Raw genomic sequence first — 19,495 nt, 5'->3', positions numbered from 1 at the left:
CAGCAGCAACACTCCATTCTTAGAGAGAGCTATTTATGCAAAGGGTACGTTTTCATTGTTGTTTTGTTGTTTAAAACTTCAATCTTTCTTTGTCGATTTGTACTTCATATGGGTTTTTAGGCTTTGATTTGAAATTTTGAGTTATTGGTTTTCTGACAAGGTTTTAAAGTTAAGTGAAGAAAATGGAGAAAGCTAAGAAAACATCATATGAAGATATATCGTAAGCAAAGAATAGAGGAAAACAAGAAAAGAATGCAGGAAATCAACCTTGTTAAACTTGCTCAAGATGTTTGCACGCCTAAAAAAGCCGGTAATTCTTCCTTTTCACACTTTGCTCCATTACCTGTTATTTTGTTTTTCAATCTTCTAATTGGATAACAGAGGAAGCAGGTGAGACCTCGACCTTCTCACAAAGAAATGATCATTCTTGAACCAAGAAGATCATCTCATATTGCTGAATTGCCAACTCCGAAAGATAATAAGGAAAGACTAGGGCTAAATTACCAACTGGTGTATACAAAGAAAAGCCACCCAAAGAGCAATTATCGAGAAAGAAGATCATCCCGTATTTCTAAATTGCCAACTCCAATATACAAAGAAGTGAGTCATTTTCTCTTGACCCAAGTTACTCCCTTTATATCCACATTGCATTTTGAAGTTCACTTACCCCCAAATGTTCATTTTTCAGGATCCCAATGTTATCGAAGAAAGTCCTATGAGGTTTGTGGTTACGTATATATATTTAGAAGATTGTCTGATGGGATATAATGTGTAATGTACTTAATTTATCAAATCGGATTGTCAACAGAGAGTATTCAGAGGAATCTAGGGTCAACCATGTGATAGAAACAGCTGAGGATTCTAGGGTCAACCCTATGATGGAAAGAGCTGAGGACTTGAAGTCGAAACTTGAAAATGGTTTTCCTAGTTTCGTTAAACCAATGACCCAGTCATACTTGAAAGGCGGAACCTGGCTAGTAAGCACAGTTTCTTGTCTAATTTCTGAAGTTGCATAACAGTACAGTTGTAAGTGAAATGATGATATTTAATTTTATTTATTTTTTAGTTTTAGTGAAATGATGATATGGTTTAGCAATTAGCACTTCAGCTCTCATTTGATTAACCTGCGCATGTTTAGCTTACTAACTTGATGCTTCCATTCTTGTTATCATTTTATCTTTATAAACCTATAAAACTAGGGAAGTGTGGATGATCTTGCCGATGATAAGTTATCCTATAGTATATATTATTATAAATTTTTCCTGGTAAAATAGAATTTCATTAATAAATGAAGCAAAGTAGGTTGAGAAAGCCTATGAGCACAGGAACACGAAAATGCACAAAACAGCCCTACATGTGCCACACAAGTAGCCTATTACCCCAAGTCCTAGTATAACATTGGATCCACCCTAGGCACAAAGGACTAAAAAAGCACCATCGAACATTTTGAGTTGGGGATTGTAGTTTTGATTGCCACTAAATAGAGTATGCTATTTTAGTTCTCAATTTGAGATTTTGGTTTGAGGCTCTTTGGTGAATGCATTTGTCACAATTAAAAGATATATATAGAAAAAGCGTACCACAACATGATGTCATCAGACTGAGCTATGTTCTCTTCAGAAGTGGATAGATGCTATTAACTTTCACAATAGATAGATGCATTGCTATGTTGTCAAACTGTCCTAAAATTATTAGTTCTTTAGGAAGATTATATAGAACCTAAAAAGATATATCCACCTGCATTCCAAACAAACCATACCGAAGCAAGGTACCGTGTGGCTTCGTAAAAGATGAGTTTGGTGGTAGTTGGAGCTACCTTGCAGTTGGCATTGTGTTTATAATCTATTCATCCAACATTCTTTTTACAGCCCTTCGGCTAGAAAATTTGTAGGTTATCTTTGGTTTGAAAACTTGGGAGATTTTTGAGTGAGCTGACATCTAAGATGCCAACCAGAAGCAGCCCACCTGTCACTACATCAAAATAGTTTTAGCGGGCTAATCAATTTTGGAGAGAAGGCGGGTTGGGGGTTGCCAATGTGGCATGTTCATTGTAAACCCACCTTGAATTGGGAATGCTCTGAGGGCAATGCTCTGCTACTCTGTTGTGTATATTTCAAAAAAATTCCTTCAAATCTGTGAAAGTGTTCTCTACTGTAGCTACAAGGTATAACCCTTCTCACTATACTCTTATGAGTTGTTATTGTTTACCTTTTTGAGAGATCGATCTGACATCACCACAACCCAAGGACCATAATGTTCATTCATTCCTAGAACTCTAGTATAGTGTAGGTGTTCTAACTTGATTTTTCTCTTTCCATTGTAGGTTTACATAGTAAGGGTGAATGATTGATTGAAGTATATGGAGCTGCTCATTTGTTGGTGCACAATTTACTATTGTAAGTTGCATCTCCTTAACTGGAATACTTAATAGAGCTATGATTCCATGAACTTTAAAATTTCACATGCTTATCAACATACTAGGCCATTGTTCTATAAAATATGTATCTGTCCAATCCTGAAATTTTCTTACTAGTCTCTTGTATTTAGAAAACATATGATTTATTATCCTCCATATTACTTCAACCATATCCTTGAGAGGACGTTGGAAACCATGTAAACATCGTTTATTAGCCAAATTTTCTTTGTGAAAGTACTTTGTGGATACAACAAAGGTATCCCCGAGAAAATGTTCCAATTTTCTCAGGCATTTCCAAACGTGGTGATCTCTTCATAGTTATATTTAAGAAGTTGATAGTTTTTGCTTTGTGTGTTTCACATAACCAAACATGTGAACCCTCCAGGATTGCCACCTCATTTTGATATGTTAAAAATGACAAATCTGATATGTCTTTGTTAATGTGTTTGTCATGCATTTCCTGCATATTACACACATAAAGACAATAATACAGACACAATTCGGATAACCTATTTAGATAATCATAACGCTCTTACTTTCCTTTGAAACTCTGTTATATATATGCTTTCAAGTGCATTGTATAAAGGTTTCACTATCTATTCATTTTAAGTTACATTTTATGTGATGCTTCTCTAACTTGATTTCATACTTTAGCTGCAACATGTGTCATCCCCAAAGCGTATCAGTAGTTCTGTAGTCACTGTGGCACTTGAACAATTCTATACCATCGAACTTTGATAATTTGTGGCTATTGTATAGTTATATTTTATCACTGTTGAGATTATAGGGCCATTTGCTATTGTTCATTCTTCTTTTTTTCATTTAGAATTCCACAGTAATTTGTTGCTTTCAATTTTTTGAGCTGCTTAGTCCCCCTTTTCCTTGAAAACCTCTACAAAGTTTCACGTGGCAACATTTTCAAAAATATTAGGGATAATATTGTTGTTTCAACTCCATATCGGTAATAATATGTAATTGGTTGTTAGCTTTCTGTTTCTTAAAAGCTGGTCTATTTGTTGAGCTTCCTGACCTTTTCCATTTCAACAGTGAGACACCACATTATGGTATGGAAAGTGAGACTCCTATGCATCTATCATGAATCCACTGCATCTGTATATGACTCTTATGCAATATCCTAGAAGTTTGTCTCTTGATTGCCTTCCAAAAATGAATTAATTCTTTTTTCTGTTCTACTTTACTAAGCTATACCATCAGGATCAGGACCGCATCCCTCTGGAGCTTGAGATGGTGCCATGGTGGCTTTGGTACTACATACTTTTCTTTTCGAATATTTACTCATCAGAAGTTAAATTGAAAATTCTCTGCATAAGATTTTTGGAGTATTTAGATTTTTGTACAATTTAGATCATTGTAATAGTGTATGAATTGAAATTTTAAGTTTAGAATTTTGTTGAGTGGTATGACTGTATTATTTAGTAGGTGTGGAAATGGAAAAGAATTTGAATTTACTTAGCTTATATTTGGCTTCTATTGTTATTGTTGTATGAAGATGGGTCTGTATAAGAAGAAATGTCCATTTTGTTTGGTTTCCTCTCGGTAGACTGGGCTTCTTTGGTAGACTGGGTTTCTTTGAGCTCATTCAACGCTTTTAAAAAAATGAAAATTTGATAAACGACGCACTTTTAGTGTGAAATAAAAAAAAACGGCTGCTAAAAAAATGGGTCACCAACCGACATTTTAAAGTGTCTTTTTTTTTGAAAAAATGACGGCTCTTTAATGTCTTTTTTCAACCGTTCTGGTGTAGTGATTGGAAAGATCTTTCTGAGCCGGTCATTTTGATATAAAATGGGCCAAAATCCGAGGTCTAAGTCTAAAGATATGGCCTTTTGAAGTTCTGTTGACTTTTCTTTAGCTTTCTAATCCGGTTTGACTTTCACTTAACAGCTTTGACTTGGGCTTTTTAAGGGCTTTTTCTCCATGAAACTTGGGCTTTCTTCATAAAACTTTCATAGCAATCCATTTAGCTTCTTTTAGCACCTAATTAGTAACGAATTTACATTTATTCAACTCCAAAGCCTGAAATACTCAAAAACACGTAATTAGTGATAAACCTATATTATTAATCACATAATTGGTCTAACAGCAATATTGTTAAGGGGTTAAAACTACAGTTTTGGGCTCTTATCAATGGTCCAAGTGATTATGAATCTAGTGATAGTGATGACCTAAGTGATGATGAATTAAGTGATAGTGATAAGCCTATTGATGAGTCAGGTACTATATGGCACGTCCCTCAAGCTTAAGAGAGAACCTGATATGTTTTTGGGAAGCTTATATAGTGTCTTTCCTGGCTTATACAGTGCCGTTCATAGCTTACTAATTAAGCTACACTGATTAAATAGTTGAAAGGCCGAGACTATATAAGCTGTGAAGGACAGTATGTTTAGGAAGTTGCCCTAGTATATAAGCTGCTCAAGATACTATATGACATGTCCCTCAAGAGATGCAATATACCAATGAGTAAATTGTTGTGCATTAACTAGTCGATTGTCATGTTCGCAGGTAGTCTGGATATTTCGAGAGTGGCAGAAACGGTTAACGGTTCTTGTCCAAAGTAGTTGTTTTGGAACCGACGAATCTAAACTACTCAATGGGAAAGCAACCACATTCAATGTTGAGCAACTTCCAAGCACTTTGAGGTTTATTATTTCCGGACATACCAACAGACAGAGTTATTATAACTAGGTTGGATAGCAAACGGGCTCCGCTCGAATTGCACAGTGACTCAGAAGGGGAAGGTCATGTGTCTATGGATGTGGCAGGTACATCCAGGATAGATAGATATATGAACCCATTGGGTTTTATAGGTATGGACTCTAAGAATGTGAAGGATATAGATAGGGATGATGTTATGGACAATGATTGTATGTTTGAAGATGATGGTCTAGTTTATGGAGAATTTAGTGGTAGTGATAGCCCAGGTTGTGTTACTGCATGCTTCGGAATGGCTGGAGTCGTATCTAGTATGGAAAGTGGCTGTCATGATGAAAAAGTTAATGGAGTTGATGGTGTGTCTGCGGCAGGGGTAGAAAAGAGTGGTGGTCATGCAGAAAAGGTTAGTGGTGTTGCGCCGGGGGAAGAAAGCAGTGGTGGTCAGGCGATATGTGCAGGACGTTACGGTAGAGTATTATACCAGCACGTCCTCGGAACTCCGCACACCGCTCCTGGAGTGTGCCCATTTGGTCCAATAATGCTTCCTTTTGAGTATATCCGCCCGTAAGTAATGGATAACGGTGTGTGTACGCAGGACAATGGTGGCGGTGACAATCCAAATATCAGTGGTGGTACTAATAATGACATATTTGGCAAACCACCAGTCGTTTTACCAACATTTGGAAAGGGTATGGGTGATGGAGAAAGAGAGCAGTTGACAGAAGAGAATCGGTGTAGTAGTGAACGAGTTGACTGCTTGAAGGAAAGAAGAGAGAAATCCCAACACTACAAGGAGGTTGTGGTTGACGAAGGTCACATAGAAGATGCACCTCCAACTGAGTGGGTAGCTCCAAATCCAAATTTACTGACTGTGGGTATGGAGTTCCCTGAAAGGAGTTTGTTTATATTTCACATGAAGACTTTTGCAATTAAACATAACTTTGAACTATTAAGATTGAAAACTGACTGGGGAAGGGTGCAGTTTGGATGTAAGGGGGCTGAGATGAATAGTTTGAGTTCCACATGCCCATTTCACGTGTACTGCAACACGAAAGGTTCATATATATGAGGTGTGAGAACCGTATATAAATTTCACACATGTGGTTGCCAAAAGGCTGATGAGTTTAACCGTGAGGTGTCAAGCAGTTATGTCGCCATGTCATGTAAATACCTTTTGCAGAATGACAAAACATATAAGGCAATGCACATGAGAGCAATGGTTAAAAAGTGGACTTTAGTAGATATCAGTTACAGAATTGCGTGGTGGGGAAGGGAAAAGGCTCTCGAAGAGGTGCGTGTGTTGCAAGACGGTCAGCTTATGTTCCTATTTGAAATGCCTGTCATATAGGCAGCTTAGATATGTAACTGATCAAGTTATTCAAGACACTGTATACGCTGTGAACAACACTATATACGTTGTAGACCTAATAGACCTAATAGACCTAATAGACTAATTTGGTTGAACACTGTATTAAGATATGTTATTGTATTTTCATAGGAATTTGTTGTAAGAACTGCATGACCCTATATAAGCTGAGGCTTTCATTATATAAAAATTGCGGATTGAAATACAGCTTTGATATGTAACTTATAAAGTTATACCAGACATAATACAAGTTCTTCGCAAGGCTATATAAGCTGTGACAGACACTATATTCAATGTGAAAGAGAGCTTAGAAATTAAACTTATGAAGTTGTTCATGACACTATATAGGTTGGGAAAGACACTATGTACGCTCCATATTCCATGATATACGCTATACACCTTTAAGACCTAATAGACTGTGATTCAGTTCAGCACTGTATTCAGATATGTTATTGTATTCCCATAGGAATAAGTTGTATTAACTATAATTGTAATGTCTACAGATTCAAGGTAGTTTCGGCCAGTCCTATCAACTACTCAACACCCAGTAAAGAATTGAGGAAGGTTGATCGCTTCAGCTTTACAGAGCTGCAAAGAGTGGGAAACATAGATCGCTTCAAGTGTTACTTCTGGAGATATGGGATTACTGTGAGGAGCTTCCGTCACACATGTAGGCCACACATAGAAATAGACGGCACACATTTGAGGGGGAGATCAAGAGGATGTCTGATTTCAGCCATTGCTGTTGACGGTGATAATCATGTTTTCCCTGTTGCTTTTGGTCTAGTTAGCGGTGAAGACAACGAGAACTACAATTGGTTTTTGCATTGCCTAGGAGACTAAGTGATTGGGTATGAGACTCCGTTAGTTATCATATCTGACCGGCATCCCAGTCTGGTAGTCAAAGTCCCTGAGGTGTTTCCTCGGGCGAAACATGTCTTTTGCATGAACCACATTTGTAAGAACATGTCGGGTTTGATTCCGTCACTTTCGCTTATGAGGAAGATTAAGACAGCAGCTAAGACAACTCAAGAGTGGTTTTTCCGTGCTGTGATGAGAGATATAAAGAAAATGAACTCACATGTGTACGATAAGCTTATGGAGATTCCGCTAGATAAGTGGGCATGTCACGCCTCTATGGTAAAGAGATATGGCATTGCCTACACTAACCATGTTGAGTCTTGGAACAACATGATTAAGGATGACAGAGCCCTTCCAGTTGTTTGTTTAGTGGAAGCAATTAGGGAGAATCTCAGTGCGCACTACTGCAAGTACAGAAAAATGGCGGATGACTGGGCTGCTCGCGGTGAGAGGTTCACACCCAGGGCTACTAGTTTGGTGCGAGCCAACATCACCAAGGCATTGGAATTCACACACTCAAGAGCTGGGACTGGGGAGTATCTAATAAAGACCGACCGTTGTCGAATATTTCGTGTCAGTCTTAAAAATAGGGTCTGCTCGTGTGGGTATTTCCAATATATGGGAATCCCGTGTGCGCATGCATGCAAAGCCATAAGTGTGAGCCGCCAAGCTTGTCATATGACATATGTCAATTCGTACTACAGTACTGCAAACTGGCAATGGTGTTATAGTGAGGTGTGGGTTGGCATTCCGAGTAAGGAGCAGTGGGACATTGATGAGGAGGAAGAGCGCGTCCTGCCCCCTCCCTTGAAGCGTAAAGCTGGTCGGATTTCTATGAAGAGAGTAAAGATAAGAGCAGAGCATAATGGTCCAAAGTGTAAAAGATGTTGCACTTTTTGCAACATGGAAGGGCACAACAACATGCAAAAAACTTCGCCGATGACAAGGGGCTGAGCAATCATATGCTATGATAGTAACAATTCTGACTTTGTCGCCATTTAGGACACAAGATAAAGCAGTTAACATTTTTTGCCCTTCTTCCCTTTAGGAACAGCAACTGTTTGTTATTGATATTTTGGTTGTTGCAAGAATGGGATTTTGTGGGTACTTTTGAACTTGTAATTGGTTATGGCTTCAACTGCTTTATCTTTAATTTTGCAATTATTTGATGTGGCTTCAATTGTTTATAGTGTCTCTTGAAGATACTACTATATAAGCATATATAACACGATATAAGCAATTGACAATATTAAATAGTCTTCAGAGTATCCTATATTAGGTCCATGCAAAAGGTATCTGGGCAAACGATTTGGGAGATACTATTGCAATTTTAGTGATTCTAACTTGTGCAGTTGCTCAATTGCTGTGTGGTTAGTATTGTTGAGACATTTCTTATTGAGGTTGTAAATGAGGTGACAAAAATGGTGAAATTATCGTCCTCTTACTGTAAATGATGATCGTGAATTTATCATTTATCGCAATTTCTTATGTGAATTTCACGCAAGTAATAGATGGAATTTGTGGGAATAACGGGTGCCCCCTTTTTACCTCTTATTTATTTGGGCCAGTATTTATAGGCTGAGTATTTATTTTGGTAGTTGCAAGAGTTGGATTGGATTTTGGTACTTGTAAATGGTTCGGGGCCGTAAATGGTTATACTGACTTGTCCTTGGTAGAACTGATGTATGTATTAAACGGACATGTTTGCGTAGCTTATAATTCAAATGGACATCATATATATCATGCCTTCTCTTAAACGGATTATCCGTGAATGGACAGGGAGTCTTTAACAGCTTATTGAGTGGCTTGAACAACGTATATAGTGCCGTGAAGCACGTTCATATATGCTTATTAATATGTTCGTATTAATGACACTAATTAGGTTATTCAGGACACTGCATACGCTGTGGACATGCACTATATAACATGGTCGTGGGAATTCCTACATATATAGTGCCTTGAGTACCTGATAATGTGCCTTGAACGCTTATATAGTGTTGATGAACCATTTAGATAGTACTATTGCTATTTTCTAGAATCTAGCTTGTGCATTCTAAATAAGCTGACCATAAATAAGGCAATAATCCCATACATAATTGTTGGGTTCAGTTGGGTATGGGATTACCATCATTTAGAACCTTCCTAGAGAGTGTCTATTAATTGACTGTTGTCCAAGGAAGGTTTTAATGGCTATTCTCTATTACTTGATCAATGGTTGAGATTAAGATCCTGAGGTTGAACGGCCTAAGACAGCCTTGTGAAATAGCTTTCTTATTAGATATGGTTTGTGCCCTACTTCCCCAATACCGATATTCTTAACTATAATAATCAGCCCGATAATAATTATTCTCTTTCTCGATGTCAACTTCGTCAGTGTCGTCTCGTTCCCCAATTGGGTTGGTGAATTTACTCGAAGCCATACTAACTACGATCAATAGGATAAAGAAGCAAGTGAATCCGTTAGCAATGAAGGAGGTTGATATTCTCTTTGGGAAGATGGATAATTTTATTATTGATAGTGATATTCTGATGAAAATGAGGGAAAGAAAATTGAAGAAGAAAATTGTGTCGTTGCGGAAGAAAGTGAAAAGATGTGAGTGTAAGATGGAAGTCATCCAATCTGTTTGGTTAGATTTAGAGAACAGTTCTGGAGGGAGTCCGATTTGATTCATGAGGGAGACTGTTCATCTGTTTAATATTCATACTCATGGCTTGTATTATGTTGTTATGTTTTTATCCCATTTTATCCCTTTATGTATGAATTATATGTGTTTGACGAAATGACTCTTACTTTTCTCTAACTTCTTCTAGTTTGTTCTTTCTACTTCTTTATCCCATTTGCAAAATAACTGAATTGTTTGAAGTGATGCATACAAAAATAATAACCTTTCACAAAATAAGTAGATTCCCTGAAGTAATGCGTCCTTTGGAAGTGTCCTTTGGAAGTGATGTGTCCTTTGGAAGTGATGTGTCCAAAGAAAGTGTCCTTTGGAAGTGAAATGTCCTTAGGTTGTTGGTGACTTTCCACCTTCCAGTAAATAGTAAACATGCGCTATATAAGCATGGGTGTTGGTGCATGAACTATTGGTGACTTTTCATAACGATGGCCCAATCTTCTAAACGAAAGGGGAAAGATGAGGGTTGCGTTCTTCCTCAGGAAATGTGCCGACAGATTCTTCTCTGTGCTCCATTCCCATTGTTCGACAAATCAAAGCTTGTTTGTCGTGAGTGGGAAAAGAGTAGGTTTGACCCCTCATTCCTTAACGATTATGTTTTGAAGATGAGAACTCTTCTAGGTTACATAATTCAGACTGCACACGGTTGGGAAATGTATACATCCTTCACTTTGAACGGTGATCACATTCCACCACTTCCTACTCCTACTCTGGACTTCTGTGGATACGGTTTCAAAATCTTGGCGTCTTCAATGCAAGGTATCCTTTTAGGTCACAAGGAAGTTGAAATGAAGGACGTGTACTACCTTTGCAAACCCACGATGCAGCAAATGCTTATATTGCCCAGTCCTAAAACTAGATTTCGGACACAGTGTATGGGTTTGTATGTGAGTTTTGTGGAATCGTTAGAGTTTATGATATTGTATTTGTCAGAAGACTGCAGAAACACTATAAGACAGTCCGAAGTCAACAACCGCAGGGTAGTCGTTTGCCATGTGGTTGAAAAGTTTGACTCTCGCATACGCAAATGGAGAAGGCTGAAAGATTTGAAGTTGTCCTTCAATAGTGAGCACATTGAAATGAATCCGGGTATTATGGCGAAAGGATGTTTTCATTGGCCTATTCGTGAGGGGGGGATTTTGCGATTCAATATTGTCACCGAGAGATGGAGTAAGATTGCACTACCGTTGACAGGCTGTCGTTGAAAGAGTTTCAAGCTTTTCCAATTTCAGGGAACAGTTGCAGTTATGTTCTCCTTTATGTGGGTTGGGTATCGTACACATGAATTAGAGCTTCGACTTGTAATTGACAACTGTTGGGATGAAGGTCGGAGGTTTAAATTGGACAATTTGTATGCTGAAGGCATCTGTCGACCCCATTTTGTGGACCTAGTAGATAATGGTGTTGCAGTTTTTAACTGTGGAAGGCAAATGGTGTGGTATAATTTAACAAAAACCAAGGATTTGATAATCAAAGAAATCCCAAAGGTTGGCTGGAACCACGTTCATAAACTAATGTCAGATTTTGTGCCAAATGAACACCTTATGAGTATGTCAAGGTGTGGTTAGGAGTCGAGTCGAGTTGGGGAGTATGTCAAGTCTAGACAAGAACTTTTGAAGCCATTTTGAAGATGCAGTAAGAGATCGTTCTCTCCCAGTATCAAATCTGCATTCTTATAGTTAGTTGCTGGACAAGTTCCTGATAAGCTTCCTAAGATAAGGCATGTCTGTAAAGCATGTTCGTGTAAATCGTATACCGTGTCACGGACAGCTTATATAGTGTCCTTAACAACTTTTATATAGTTTATTAACTTGTTCAGATAGGACACTATATAAGCTTTCAACGACAGTATATACGTACTCGAGGAAATATGTTTTTATATATTTGTAATGCTTCGAATATTATTACATCTGACATTTTTGAGATATTTGAGATTATGTTGGTAGGTAGGTATAATGATTCAGGTAAATATTAAGACGATGATATATTTATATCATACAATGTTTTTATATTTTATCACTAACAAATATTAAGATTAACATTATAGGGCACATAACAGGACCCTGATTAGTAGACAATTGACCAAAATTATATTATAACAAACAAGTCTACAAAAAAGACGGAAGTCCCCACGAATAAAAGCTATACAGAGTATTTCATATTTTTGTCGATGTCGAGGAACTCATGTTCAGTTAATACCACAATCAACTAGGTCCTTTGCCACAGTATTGCGGATGCAATCTGCTGGTCTTTCGAATTGGAGGTGATCACCTCTGATTAATTGGTCTGCATATGCAAGTACAAACACTCCGCAATTCCACCCATCAGTTTGTTTTATACAATCAACATGTTCTATATGCCATTTCCGCTGCAAGAACGTAGGGTGTATACAATTTGGGTCGTGTAATAGGAGTTCATACGGGAGCAAAGTACACAGCTTATCTATAGTTGGGGAAGGGTCGATCACATTGGAAACCAATGAATTGTACAAAAAACACGTCCAATTTTGAAAGTTGAAGACAACAAGGATCCAGTGCTGGTTGTTTCCCACGTTCAAAGCCATCATCAATCCCTTCGATTTTGCCGCATGAGGGATGTGACTGTTTTCTTGAACCAATTCTTTGAAGGTCATGCTTAGGATCCACGATATTACCGAACCAGTTTTTGTAAGCTTTTCTGTTGTGGTTAGACTCCCATCACTGAGGGTGCCTTGCAGGGTTCCATATAACGTCTCCATCGAAACCTAAGTTAATAGACACAGAAGTAATTTGTGTCGTCACTGTATCAGAAAAAATGAAGAAGGACGATGGATGGGAATGTCTAATAAATTACTGGGACAAACGTGTCAGGGATGATAGTGTATCTGGCATAATGTGTCTGGAAATCTGGATCCACCGTTTCATTATTCCACCTATTCAAAAGTTCCATGTAAACAGAAAGAACCTGTGGGAAAAAAAATATAACAATAATAAATAAATAAAGCAAAAGAAGTTTGCCATTGTGTGTACGTACAGGCGTTGACGGATTACTATAAGGTAATAATTTGTTTTCAAACCTCATCATTCAGCCATTGTTTGTCATAAAGCAAGTAGAAGCTCCTTAAATTAATGTGTAAGCCTCAGCCAAAACATCTGACTTTAATAATTGGTGCAACAACTTCCATGTTTTGTTGATCATGCTGCCACCAATACTGTGCTGTGACATAGGCGATAGTGGTCCTTTTCACTGGATCATCCGTAAGTTCACATCGAGTGCATACAGTAGAGTTTCTGACAATTAACACATTCTTTGAAAAGTATGCTGAATCTTTTTTTGGCATAGTTTTGCCACTTCTTCTTCTAGTACACTAACTTTGTTCCACTGGGACTCTTTCTGTGCATTCCTTTTGTGAACTGGTCGTCAACAATATTGTTTGAGGACAGTACCTTCAAATACATTCTGACAAATCCAGATTAGTGGCATAGGCCGTTAGTACAGTGCAATGGACTTCACAATAAAGCAGTATACATACTGAAGATTATTCACAACTTAAGGCTTTCTCTTTAACGGACATTTCCGTGAAGAGACAAGTTCACAAGGGAACATATATTGAATCTTGAACAGCTTATATAGTGTCTTCAATAACTTATATAGTGGCTTCCATAACTTTGAATTCTACTTATCAACTTGTTCCTTGTTAGCTTACATATGACACTAAATTAGCTGTGACTAGACACTATATAAGCTGATCAAGACACTATCAATCGTGGGTGAGTGTACTAGGTTATATCGTCTCTTTGAATAGATTATATCGAGTCTTCAATAACTTTTAAATTTTCTCTTAAGAACTTGTTCGAGGGAGGCTTATATATGACACAAGATCAGACGTCTGTGTACGTACGACATTATATAGGGTCTTGTACAACATATATAGTGTTATATATAAGCCTAAATTAAAACGTTAGTAACTGTACATTAAAAAGTTGTTAATGAAACTAGATAAGGTGTTGGAAGAGATTATATAAGCAGCTCCCATGATCATGTTTAAGCTAAGTGTTTAAGTGAAAAAGCAAATAAAATTATCTTTGACATGCCCTTTTGAATATGTGTCATACTCTTGGTTTACACCTTATCATTAGTCTGGGTTTCATCCACTTCCTTTTCGGTACCGTCACCACCATCCTTTACACTACCCTCTCCTTCGTCATTGAAGTCCATTTGACGACAACCAGCAGCCATCTTAACATACTCTGCAGCAGTAATTCCACACTCCAATAAATCCTTTACAATTCTCTGTCTGATGTATACTTTGCGCTTAGGGTCAAAATCTGGTGACCTATTCCTGAGAAGACAGTCCGCAAAGGTCAATGCATAGGCCCCATAACTGTTATCATCATTTTGTTTGCAGCAATCAGTGAACACAAACTTCCACTTGGTACCCAATTTGGAGTGATCGATAGAGTCGTTCTTGAAAGCCAACATCCCGTAAGGCAATACGGAGAGTACTTTCTCCAAAGTTGGCCTGGGGTCAAGCTCCCACTCCTCACCACTATCCCCTGTTTCCAAAGAAACAAAGATCTGAACAGACCAGTCTCTAAAGTTCACTACAACGAGAATCCAATGGATGTTGCCAATATTAACCATCATCATCAAACACGGCTTGTTCGCTATGTCGTTAACAAATGAAAGGAAAACCTTGTCATGCTGCCTGTGTGTAAAGAGCCTCCCAATACAGAATTTTTGACTTCTTCGATCTTGGTTTCCAAATCAATTTTGTCATCATCAAGGGTCACTGCCAAACTATTGTGGGAAAAGTACATACAACAATGTAGTCATGGAAAGGAAAATTTATTAGTTAAGGGCGTCATGCATGCTTTCTTATAGACGGACTTCATGGTGGGTCAGCTTTTATATGTCCTTAACAATTTTAACTTGTTAACTTGCTTGGGAAATCTTTTATATGACACCATATACCTAGTGGAAGACAGTAGATAAGATTCTGAAGACCCTATATAACATTTCCGTAAACACAATACTATAAGTTGAGAAGATTACTAAAAAGAATGACGCAGATATAATGTGGTACTTTTGTTCATGTACTATGTCCATGTACCAACGCCGCAACAATTCCATGTACATATCGATAGCCTACACAGAATTAGTACAAATATTTAGGCAATATATTTCCAAACAACCGCATAAGTAGAAGATCAGTGAGAGAGACATACGATATCATTGAGCCAACCATTCTTATACAAGGTGTAGAAGACAGACAAATCTATCTCATCTCGGTAGCCGTACTATCTAACAACCTGTGTTGGGTTTGTACCAAGAAGATCGTGCAGTTTCAAGTAATACGTTACCCGTTGAGTAGTAGTAGTCAACTTCGAATAGTCATTGGGGAGCCTTCTCCGTAATGCAATCCCCGGTGGCCTATCCAATAATGGGCCTTTGTTGAAAACGCTCCGAATCAAGGGTTGGCAGAAATGGGCAACTTCATTTTCAAGTTCTGGATAGTTTACTGTGTCAAATTTGCGCGGTCGCCTTCTCACCATGTCGGCCTGCGCTATAGAAGGAGACACAGAGTTTCGTCCGTCATCCTCATCGTTACTGGACTGCTCACCATCATCCACATTCTTGTTGTGTTCACCACTTACCAATACCAATGTAAAAATGTTCAGTCATAGAACTCATCCAAATTGCAAATAAAATATAAAAAATGCTATTTAACAGGAGCCGATTTAATAGCACAAGGAAATGCTATTTAAATTTTAACCTTTGATTCAGCAGAAGTTTCTTTTACATTCCCATCATCTGTCTTTGCCGCATTAACCACTTCAACAGCAGGAACAGATACCTCAATGTCCGCAGGAACAAATTTCTCAATGTTCGCACCATCTCCAACAGCAATGTCCGCATCACCATCGTTTAGAGTGTTCAGAGCATTGTGATCACTAATGTTTATGTCCTTAACACCTTCACCTATTTCCACTCTCCCTTGCTCAGACTAATTTTTTTGCAAAAAATCATTGCGGATGTCAGCATTAGATATGCCTTTTGTTAAGTGATCCCCTGCTCTTCTCTCCAGTTCAGGCTAACTTAGATTCAAAAAGCAATCTAGGTGTTCAGAATCGGACAACTGCAGTCCAACACCTTCTTTGGGGTTGGGTTGGCTACCATTCAGTATGTCACTGTTGCCATATGATGAGGACATTGACTGGAGATCAGCTACTTTGCATGGAGATCTCAGCTTCTCCACTATGGTAGTGTTAATGTCTTCCAAAGTGTCCATAACACTTTTCTGGGCCTCAACATCATTTTCGTCCAGGGTCTGAAAATAAACAATTTTTTAGTGACATTTATTACGTACAGTATCACCGCTTATATATCAAATTAAGCCTGTAAATGAAACAACGAAAATCATACCCGCCCATTGATGGTCCCTCCAACAACACCAGCTTGGTTCGAAGAAAGAATGGTGTTATCTAGAACAACATGTAACATCTGTGTCTGGCCCCAACTAATATCAGCTTCATCTTCGGGCAAGTCACGCAAACGACGTAAAGGATTCAATAGAGACTCTTCTTCAGTGACATTAGCAATGGGGTTGTCATCGGGAAGACTTTCCTCAAAAGTTACATGTCGCTTGCCCACGACTTTTACAGCTTCTGCTTTCTTCTCAGAGGGGGGGGGGGTGTTTTACTCCTTCGAGGGCGACTTCTTTGAAGGGGGCACAACCTTTATAGCTTCTGCTTCTTCTTGGAGGGGGGGGGGGGGTACTACTTTCACTGCTTCTGCGTTCTTCTTCAAGGGCGCCTAAGCAATAGTTGGTTTTTTGTCTTGCTTAAGAACATCTTTAGCTTTCTTAGAAGCTGGCTGTTTTTCAAAGTTATCCTCACCACTATCCCCTGTTTCAAAGTCTTCCTCACCACTATTCTGCCCAGTGTCCCCTGTTCCAATGGAACATTTTCTTTTCATAGAAGGCTCCGCCATAATCTGGTCGAACCGGAGCTTTTGGCGGCTTTCAAAGAGGACATCCATGATTTTAGAGTTAAGGTTCTGCTCTATTTCTCCCTTTTCTTCCTGTAAAAGAGCAATACAGTTACATATGATCAAATAAGAGTGAGGAGACATTCAATAGGAGTGAGAAGACAACAAATAGGCGGAGGGAGACTACATCAAATAGGAGTTACAAACCATCAAAGAAGAGTTAGACATACAATCAGAGGCAGGCGTCATAATATAAGAGTGACAAGACATCATGTACTACTGAGAACACTTTAAAACTGACCTCCAATGCAGCTCTAATGGCGGGACGAGCTTTCACTTCTTCTGGTACCTTAACCACATTCCTGAGAAACAGTTTCTTGTTGACCAACTTCGACTCCCATGTATTACCCCTCGTGCTTTTCCCAGGGAATTCTGACCACCCAAGAAACCATGGGAAGTTCTTATCATCCGCCCTTTGCGGGCCCAACTTGGGCAAGTGTGGGTAAATCCAAAGTGTAAAAGCCATAACACAACCATGTAGACACGCCGTGAAGAGTTCAATCAGTTTTTCCCTAAAGTGGTCCTCCATTTTATCACACAATTCGTTGGCGCTTTGCTTGAAGGTACCGAAAGCAACCCATCCCCAAGGGAACTGATCAAACTGTTCCATATTGCTTGCAAGATCAATGTGTATGACACTCACTCCTTTGTGTCCAACTGGGATCAGAAACGCTCCAAGCACATACAACCGGTCCAGCCGATAAACATCCTCTAGTAAGCTAGGGTCTGCCTTCGCTTCCTTCCTTGCAGCCAAAATGTCACACCCTGACTTTCGACAGAATTGGAAAAACAATATTTGTTCCCGACTCTTCGATTTTCGAGGTGTGATGCACTCTCCACTTCCAAAAAACCCATCATCTATTTAATTATTCTAATAATTTGAAACCAATAATTTTTTTTAAATAAACAAAAGTCCTTTTCATTACAAAAATTCCCAAATAGGATTAAGTTACAAATATCATTTCAACAACTCTTTAATTATAATTACAAATGAAAATACAAAAACATTGTCTCAACTGAAAATCTATTGCACCTCAAGGGAAAACAAAATATATCCTGAAATGCGACGCTAACGCAAACCACAAGCAACAACCAACCTTCTTCAACACTAAACCTGTCAAGACTTATCAACTATGTTCATTTAATGAACACGCCCGATAACCAAACATGCAAATCGGGTCAGCATTATAAACAATGTTGGTATGAGTAGCCCTAAAATACGAAATATACTTATACATATATATATACAATCCATAAGGCAGTTAGTTCCTCCACTGAGGCGCCTTAACTTCCAACGACTAATACAACATTCTTAATCACAATAATTAAGGCAGGTAGTTCCTCCACTGAGGCGCCTTAGCTTCCAATACAATAATAATAAGGCATTTAGTTCCTCCACTGATGCACCTTAACTTCAAACCGTACTAGATCAACTACATCTAATAATAATAGAACAAAACTAAAACTTACTCTATACTTACATTGGCGTATGCATAATCACAGAGTGGGTTACACCAACATAAATAATCAATTCAACCCACCCTTTTGCAGAACCATTGTGAATGCAACATAAATTACAATAAAACAAACATATCATATACATAATTCCAATCATCTCATTGAACCAATTTCACAACCACCATCAATCATTTATTATAGATCTAACGTACACTTTGATATATCATCACAATTATTGTTTAGAGTTTCTTCAAGTGTCTCTAGAATCGCGTCGTTTCTATGTCTTACCTAGTTTCCCTAGCTACCACAATCGATACCCAACGCCAAACATGTACATCCACATGCCTCCCCTCACATAATGAACAACTCCGTGCGTGGTTACCCTAAGCGGGATATCGCATACTATGTAACCCTCACAAGAAAGCCATTATGTGAGTACTCCCACTATTCGGCATAAAATATCGCGTGTCTCGTTCTAATTTTTGCGAACGGAATAATCAAGCCACTATTCGGCTACGACTGCCCTACAACAAAAGGGTCAATCCACATCTCATATATACACCCTATACAGGGGCCAATCATATCACATACGCCCAGTAATGACAAACCAATTTATACAGGCTTTTGCAATATTCTATCATTGGACTTGTCCATAAAATTTACAACATAAAACATAGCACAATTCAACAGTTAAAAGTCCACAATCAAAGCCCAAAACCAAAACCCAAAAGTCTAAATTATAAATATTTAAAGACCCAATTTGGATCTATATTAAGTTATATGGACCGGCCTAAGAATATTAGAAACTGACCCAAAGAAAGCTAATGGATTTCGTCCCAAGCCAACTAAAAATAAAACTGAAATTTGCCCAAAACACAAATGGGTTCGGCCCAAAGAATAATTGAAATCTGCCCCAAAGGCTAAACTAAAAGAGGCCCAAACAACTAACTTATTTCGGCCCAACCAAACAAAATAGAACTGGCCCAACCAAACAAACTAAATCGGGCCCAAAGAAAA

General features: G+C 38.3%; 2 protein-coding genes and 1 long non-coding RNA gene across 3 annotated transcripts; all 3 read left to right on the top strand.

The window, feature by feature from the left end:
• The first annotated feature begins 688 nt into the window (after positions 1-688).
• On the top strand, positions 689-2,400 carry LOC147502372 (uncharacterized). Its single transcript, XR_015221683.1, has 3 exons — positions 689-720; positions 809-977; positions 2,324-2,400. It is a non-coding gene; the product is annotated as an uncharacterized LOC147502372 (long non-coding RNA).
• A 5,021-nt stretch (positions 2,401-7,421) lies between these two features.
• Positions 7,422-8,270, top strand: LOC147502371 (uncharacterized). The gene has a single exon (XM_086604520.1). The coding sequence runs from the start codon at positions 7,422-7,424 to the stop codon at positions 8,268-8,270; it is 849 nt and encodes a 282-aa protein (XP_086460646.1).
• Positions 8,271-10,419: 2,149 nt separating this feature from the next.
• LOC147502370 (F-box protein At5g41720-like) lies at positions 10,420-11,196 on the top strand. The gene has a single exon (XM_086604519.1). The coding sequence runs from the start codon at positions 10,420-10,422 to the stop codon at positions 11,194-11,196; it is 777 nt and encodes a 258-aa protein (XP_086460645.1).
• The last annotated feature ends 8,299 nt before the right edge of the window (positions 11,197-19,495 follow it).

Source organism: Coptis chinensis, chromosome 4 (genome assembly GCF_015680905.1).
Source record: "Coptis chinensis isolate HL-2020 chromosome 4, ASM1568090v1, whole genome shotgun sequence".
NCBI lineage: Eukaryota > Viridiplantae > Streptophyta > Magnoliopsida > Ranunculales > Ranunculaceae > Coptis > Coptis chinensis.
The sequence above is the reverse complement of the archived record's forward strand: the minus strand, read 5'-3'. Positions and strand labels throughout refer to the sequence as shown.

Excerpts from the sequence above, each read along its gene's own strand:
- LOC147502371 (XM_086604520.1), top strand. The coding sequence starts at position 7,422 with ATGTCGGGTTTGATTCCGTCACTTTCGCTTATGAGGAAGATTAAGACA.
- LOC147502370 (XM_086604519.1), top strand. The coding sequence starts at position 10,420 with ATGGCCCAATCTTCTAAACGAAAGGGGAAAGATGAGGGTTGCGTTCTT.